This window comes from Lepisma saccharinum, chromosome 8 (genome assembly GCF_977018435.1).
Source record: "Lepisma saccharinum chromosome 8, izLepSacc3.1, whole genome shotgun sequence".
Taxonomy (NCBI): Eukaryota; Metazoa; Arthropoda; class Insecta; order Zygentoma; family Lepismatidae; genus Lepisma; species Lepisma saccharinum.
Genome location: NC_139236.1, coordinates 23299288 through 23306904, shown reverse-complemented (window position 1 = coordinate 23306904; position 7617 = coordinate 23299288). Strand labels below are relative to the sequence as shown.

The window sequence follows — 7617 nt, the reverse complement described above, 5'->3', positions numbered from 1 at the left end:
GCACTGCCCCTGCTGCCTTGCAGGGAGGGGAGGGATCCCCAAAGGCTAAGGGAAGGATACCCTGACAGAAAACCAAGGGTGGGGCAGACTCAAAAGGCATGGTAAAGCCAACTGCCCTAGGGGAGTAAACCCTAAATAAATCCACCCTGCGTTGGGCCAATCCCCCACGCAAGGGTATTAACGGATTCAGAGAAAAAACAGGAGCCTCGGAATGGACAGATCAACACAGCAACGACCGGACTGGAAAAGGAAAACGAGAATGGGAACATGGAACATTAAAACTATATTAGGAAAAGAAGTTGAATTAGTACAGGAAATGAAGATACGTAAGATAGACGTAATGGGAATTAGTGAAGTAAGAAAGAAAGGAAATGGCATACAAAGGCTTGAGGAGGGATATACCTTGAGATATTCAGGTGTTGGACAGGGAAGAAGAGCAAAAGAAGGGGTAGGAATTGTAACAAGTCAGGAATATGAAACAAAGGTCAGTGGCTGGGAACCAGTTAACTCAAGAATAATTGTAGTTAAATTTGATATAGAATATAAAATATCATATATCCAAGTATATGCACCAACAGAAGATGCCTCTGTGCTTGATAAGGAAGAATTTTATGTACAACTCCAGAGGACAGTAGATAAAGAAGTAATGGAGGGACGGTATGTAATGATAGTGGGAGACTTAAATGCAAGAACAGGTAAAGATATGAAGGTAGCCCATGGTAGTATGGGAAGCTACGGGGGAGAAAAGACATTGAATGAGAATGGCAAAAGATTACTGGAGTTTTGTGTAGAAAATCAGTTGCTTCTTGGAAACTCCTTCTTCCCACATAAGGAAGTACATAAAATAACCTTCCAGGCTGAAGGAAGAAATGCTAAAAGCATAATAGACTACATAATATATACCAGTAGTATTAGGAGAAACATAATGGATGTTAAAGTTATAAGAGGTGCTGAACTGGGTACAGACCATAGATTATTAATAGTGGACACACGCTTCACGAGACCACCAAAGCCCAGAATGAAAAAATACCAAACAATTAAGATAAACGAGTTACAGAAAAAAGAGAAGAAGGAAGAGTATAAAGAACAGGTAACAGCCAGACTGACAGAAGGACCAGATGTAGAACAACTAGAGATAGAAGAAATATGGAAGAGAATTAAAAAGGCACTCATAAAATCTGCAGAAGAAGTATGCGGAAAGAAAATAGTAGATACAAGAAAAAAGAAAACATCTTGGTGGAATGAAGAAGTGAAACAAAAAGTAAAAAACAAAAAGGAAGCATGGAAAAAATATATTATGTCTCAGACAGAAGAACATAGAAGGAAATACATTGAAAAAAGAAATGAAGTCAAGGAAATAGTGAAGGAAGCTAAAATAACATCCTGGGAAAAATTTGGAAATATGGTTGAAGAAAAAGCTAGAGAAAAGAATACAAGGCAATTTTGGAAAGTTGTAAAGAACTTGAGAGGAAAATATGGAAAAACAATAAGAACCATTAAAGATGGAGATAAATTGATCACAGAAAAAAAGGATGTGTTGGATGTATGGCGGAAACACTATGGTGAAAAATTCCAGAAAGAAAATAATAACCCAGAGGAGGTAGGGGTGATATATGGACCATACATGGAGGTACAAGACTCAGATATAGAAGGGGAAATAAAGGAAGATGAAGTACAAATAGCAATAGAACTGATGAATACAGGAAAAGCAGCAGGATCAGATGGAATAAATCCAGAATTAATAAAATATGGAGGTATGGAAGTAGTTAAGAATTTAACCAAGATGTTTCAAAGAATATGGAAGGAAAACAAAATACCAAATGAATGGAGGAAAAATATCATTATCCCACTACATAAGAAGGGCAGTAGCTATGACTGTAATAACTACAGAGCAATATGCCTCTCATCAGTCGCTTATAAATTATACACAAGGATACTAGAAAGACGTCTCAGAAAAGTGGTGGAGGAAGAAATGGAGGAGGAGCAGGCAGCATTCCGCCCTAAAAGGCAAACACAAGATCATATATATACTATAAGAACGATTATGGAAAAAAGAATTGCCAAGAACAAGGACACATATCTAGCTTTTATAGACCTAGAAGCTGCTTTTGATTCAGTCCCTAGACAATATGTATGGGAAGCATTGGAGGCAAAGAAAGTACCAGTAAGATTATTGAATGCAATAAAAATTGTATATAATAATCCTGTAGGAATAATTAGAGTAGATGGCGAATACTCAGGTGAATTTGACATTGAGAAAGGCATAAAACAAGGAGATAGCCTCAGTCCAATCCTATTTAACGTCTTTTTAGACGAAATTGCTAAAATATGCAAACGACGAACACACAGAACGAAGATAGGTATGTGGAGATTAAGGCCAGTATATATCCAAGCACTATTATATGCCGATGATATCGTACTGATATCAGATACACCTGAGAGACTTCAGCAAGCAGTGGAAGAATGGTATGAAGAACTTAAAAGGAAAGGCATGAAGATTAATATAGAAAAGAGTAAGATCATGCGGGTGACTAAAGAGGACAAGGAAAATGAAGCCCTGAATATAATATGCGAAGGGAAACAACTAGAGAAAGTAGAAACATATGAATACTTAGGAACTATCATAAGTAACAGTGGGAAAATTGATCAAGAGATAATGAATAGGACAAAGAAGGCAGCATCAGCATATTATCAAATGAGTAATACTTTGGTGGGAAAAAGAGAGATCAGTATAAAAACAAAAATGCAACTCTACAACTCAATTGTAGTTCCCATCATGGGCTATGGCACAGAAAGCTTAGCACTCCAAGACAAACATCTAAGTAAATTTCAAGCAATAGAGATGAAATATCTTAGAAGAACAGTGGGGAAAACTCGAAGAGACAGAATAAGAAATGAAAGAATAAGAGAAGAGGTAAAACAAAAGAAGACAATGACTGACTTAGTAGAGGAACGCCAGCTGAAGTGGTATGGACATGTAAATAGAATGAATGAAGATAGGAAAGCCAAGCAAGTGATGGAGATGAGGGTTGAGGGTAGAGTAGGAAGAGGCAGGCCAAGAAATACATGGGAAGATAGAATAGAAAAGATAGGATTAAAATATGGAAAAACTAAGAATGAAATGAGAAGAATGAGTCGAGACCGGACGGAGTGGATGAGATGGACAGAACGAGGTACCCGACGCTTAACGGCATAAGGGAATGGAAGAGAAGAAGAAGAAGAAGTTCTCTTGCCCAATAAATACATCCGTATTTATGATTGTTTAGCTTATCCATTTATTTTATTGGACGCCAAGAGATTAGTATATTTAAATAAAACACTACTAAAACGAGAACAAGAGAGAGCGTGAACAAATATTTGTTATTTAATCATGATATATTCCATATTTAAAAAAAGCATAAAATTTTTGTCTGCACATAAGACGTTCCAATTGCATAAATAATAAAAGTTAATCCATCCCATATTATACATGCATATTGTACAACGTGTAAAAATTAGTGTAAATACAGAGAACAGAAGTACTGCAGTTCTTTAGAGGATTTACAAAGGAAGCGAAGGGAATCCAATCCCCTATCTGTCATATAGGAGATAGACTGGAGGACCTGAAAGCACGGGCTTTCAACCATTGGAGCGGGGGCGAGGGGACAAGGGACGTAGAGGCAGAAATCTTCCCTCTCCCTTCGAAAACCCGTTTCTACCTGGAACTGTGAGGTGGAGAAAGAGCGAGCTAGGCCGCTGAACGCACCGAGGGACGAGAAGTGCGTGAAAAAAAGTGTTGCATATGAACTGTGGCTTCAACAAAACAATAAATATTGTGATTTGAAAATAATTAGAGATTTGAGATTGATTGATCTATCTCTGCTAGACTAGCTACTCCTCAGTGCACGTCACTGGTTAATACATTTTTATGAAATGGTAAAATGGCATACATAAAATTTAAAAATGGTTTGTGCGTGACCTTTTTCAATATTTCAATGGAATATACCTCATTTTAGTCATTAATAGGCAAAAGTTCATCCATTTGTGCTACAGGAAATAATTTTTGAGAAAAGAAATGAAAAAGTCATCACTCTAGTGTGTACACCACTCATTCCCTTAAATATTGATTGTTTGGTTTCAACAATAAAGTTGGACATTATTTATTGCTAGGATATCTAAGTAGTAATTTGTATCTCCAATGTGTGAGTTAGTTACAAAAGAAGAAGTACATAGGAATCAAGACAATAAGAAATATATAGGTTAAAACCTATATCTTAATTTTTGCTGCATGGTTATAGTATAAAAGAACTTCTTTAATAATGTTATCTCTAGTATTTATAAAATATTTATTTTACATGAATTGTTATAATCACTTACACTCTTATGTGTTGTGCGATATAAAGCAATGAAATGTGCCTACTTGGATCTGAACCCAGAATCCCATGATTACAATGTCCTAGCATTAACTAGGCTGTCTGCAATTTCTTAAAAATTAAATCCCCTGACATTTCCAGTCCAACACCCAAATCTTTTAGGTGGAAACACGAAATGTGAAATAACACATTGTAATATTAATTTTTCATGTTTTTGAAAGGTGTGAGGTGCATATTCCCAACATATTTTGTCACGAAATGATGCAAAATACACTCATAAACACGAACGTGACACTTTTTGAAGTCTGAATTATCCTATGTGGGTTATGCAAATCACGGAAAATTGATTAATTCTGCTGTAAATATTTGAGATGAAAAAATGGACTCCTTTCCACATGATACTCTGATAATTACACTGCCGTGCTATTAGAAGGGAAATGTTTATTTTGTGTAGTAAGTGTAGTTTTTGAAATTAAATTTAGGGTTATGATTACTAATTTAATACCGAAGTGCCATTTTTATATACCAATTTTTATCCAGAAATGTGCACAGTTTTTGTGTGAAAATCTTTTTTCACCATAAATATGTAGCTCTAGTAATTAATGTAGACACAAACATGCATTTAACATCACTAACATTTTAGTTGAAAACACCTTCAGAATCTCACATATAACCTTCTATTTATAGTAAGTATAAGTTTGTTTCAGTTTTCACAAGCAAAGGATTAACAAAAAAATAACTTTTACCAAAAATTCATAACTATAGAGGAAGTAGGGCATAATTATGGTAAAATTTATTAATATACATGGTGATTATAAAGTCACTATACCTTTCTGCATTAACAGGATTTATTGCACAAAATACAATATGTACTAAAACATAACATACTGAAGTATAACTCAATGTGACCACTCCTCAAGTCTGGGCACAGGTGCCAGTGATCCACAACAGCCAGAAACACCTTCTCAAACATAGCTGGTGCAATCTCAGCAACTGTGGCCATAATGCATTCTTTCAACTGGGCTTTTCTCATACACGTTAGACTTTATAATCCCTCAAATGGAAAAGTTTAAGGGTGTCAGGTTGAGGGGGAGGGAGCAACTTCCCTTTGCAAGGCAAGACCAATCCATCTACTGGCGAAAACTTCATTCAGGTCATCACGAACAATAATGGCAAAATGGGGTGGTGCCATATCCCGTTGGTGTACAGTAAGGGCCTTGGTGTTCCCCAATCCACCGTGTTATGAGCCACAGTTGGTAGCTGATGGGATTACGGAAACTGAGTTTCCTGGTCGATGCGGTGTGACTACACTTTGCACATTTTATGGTGTTATGGCTGGCCTACCATAATGTTCCTCATCCACAATAATACCAGTTTCATTGAATTTGTTGACTAGATTCTTGATAGCCAGCCTGGTGGTGCCCAGATTTCTGAATTCCGGGTGAAGTCCGTCCACACCTGTTCTTACTTCTACTGTTAGCATAAAAGAAAAATTTTACCTAAAGGGCATATTCATAATTTTCATGATGTTCATGAAAATGGTAATAGTGTACCTATATAAACAAGTTTATTTCCCCTTCATCATATTTTCATTACCAAATTAAACTGTCAAATAGATTCGATGTTTTGCATAGCTTCACATAACATCCAAAAGAAATGTATTTTGTCACGATATCACTAAAATGTTTAGAGACTTTATAATCACCCTGTACCAAACTTTCTAAAAAAATCAGATTTCACCAGAAAAAAGAAAATTTTCTTGACTTTCCAAATTGGTCAACATCCTATTAACTGAAATGCTATTGAGAATACCCACAAAATGTTCCAACTGGACATTCAATGTACTACTATGTAGAAAACTTAGAGCACTAAAGCAGATTATGCAAATTTATATTTTGTGCTGACAACTTTGTAACTTTTGGAACCAATCTTCAGTATTTTAAGTGATGTATCACTACATTTACATTATTTACAAATGATATACAAATACAGTGGAACCTCGATTATTCGTTACCTAAGGGGACCAACCTGAAAAAAAACCCACAGAAAGCATGAAAATGTAAAATCTGGGTTCCACTGTATCTCTATACACAGATGTCCATAAAGGTTTTGTCAAAAAAGAGTGGTTTGCAGATAAGATTGAATATTTATATCTTATATCTGCAGTGGCACTGGCAGGGACGATTCTACGCAGGTAAAACAGGGGAAGCAAAAAATCAGGCGTAGCCAGCCCGGTTCGGTAGCTCAGTGGTAGAGCAATGGCACGGAATGCCAGAGACCCAGGTTCGAGTCCTGGTTTAGCCTGCATTTTTGCTAACAGTTCTATGTAAGATTGAATATAGTATTGACGATTCATAAGGGACTGAAAAGGGAAGAGAATTCGGGAAGGAATACAAAATTGTTGGGAGAACTTAATCTGGAGAAATTACAAATTTCATTGATTGATTGATTGATTTGGTTTATTTTACTTCGCATTTCTTGACACTTTTGGCTAATCACAACGATGAAGATGAATGATGATATGATGAAACTGATCGACACTCATGAAGAACACACATGCCCAGGCCAGGATTCGAACCCAAGGCACCTGGCTGGCATGGTAGCAAGCTGTGCTAATCACTCTGGCATAGTAGTTAGCTACAACAGATATTAATCATAGAGTTTAGAGCTCATTTTAGGTATAAATTACAGATGCCCAAATACATATGAACATTTTATCTATTAACAGATTTCAGATATTTTGATAGTGGATACTTACTTATCCATGTTTTGTGCAGCATATCTGGATTATGCATCTTCCAAATGTCTGGATATTTAGATAACGTGAGTAATCCAAATATCCAGATTATCTGTTGCCTTGAAAATAGATACTGGAAAATTTTATACCAGATACCTGTCATCTAGACTTTGGACCATCTGTGGTATTTCATCCAAGAATCTGTGGACATATTTTTACAATTCATGAATTGGATTTATTTTTCCAATTCATAGTAATATGGTAGAACATTTATAATATAAGGATAATATGACAGAAATTTGCAAGAATACATGCTACAATTATCTCTACTTTGAACATGATTGTCTATTTCAGGTGAGGAACGTCCAGTATTCAAGCCATGAGTTGTCCGTTTGCAGACAGAGTATTTCCAGTTTTCAAGTTTGACTGATATTATGTTTATTACGCATTTGCCTTACTAATATTATTTTAAGAAATGTTTGCCTTTGTGTTTAGTTTAGAAAGGGATGATGCAGTGAATGTGATAGG

The 7617-nt window shown here is 35.9% G+C and overlaps 1 protein-coding gene across 1 annotated transcript; it reads left to right on the top strand.

Annotated features, from left to right (window-relative positions):
• The first annotated feature begins 259 nt into the window (after positions 1-259).
• On the top strand, positions 260-5327 carry LOC145991703 (uncharacterized). The gene is made up of 3 exons (XM_083127761.1): positions 260-1189; positions 1577-2466; positions 5273-5327. Exons 1-3 carry the CDS (start codon positions 260-262, stop codon positions 5325-5327), a joined length of 1875 nt encoding a protein of 624 aa, XP_082983887.1.
• Positions 5328-7617: the final 2290 nt, after the last annotated feature.

Bases quoted from the DNA above. Each gene is read 5' to 3' on its own strand.
- LOC145991703 (XM_083127761.1), top strand. From the start codon at position 260: ATGGGAACATGGAACATTAAAACTATATTAGGAAAAGAAGTTGAATTA. The intron at 1,190-1,576 runs GTATGCGGAAAG...GAAAAATTCCAG, and splicing joins TCATAAAATCTGCAGAAGAA to AAAGAAAATAATAACCCAGA. The intron at 2,467-5,272 runs GTATGAAGAACT...CCACTCCTCAAG, and splicing joins CAGCAAGCAGTGGAAGAATG to TCTGGGCACAGGTGCCAGTG.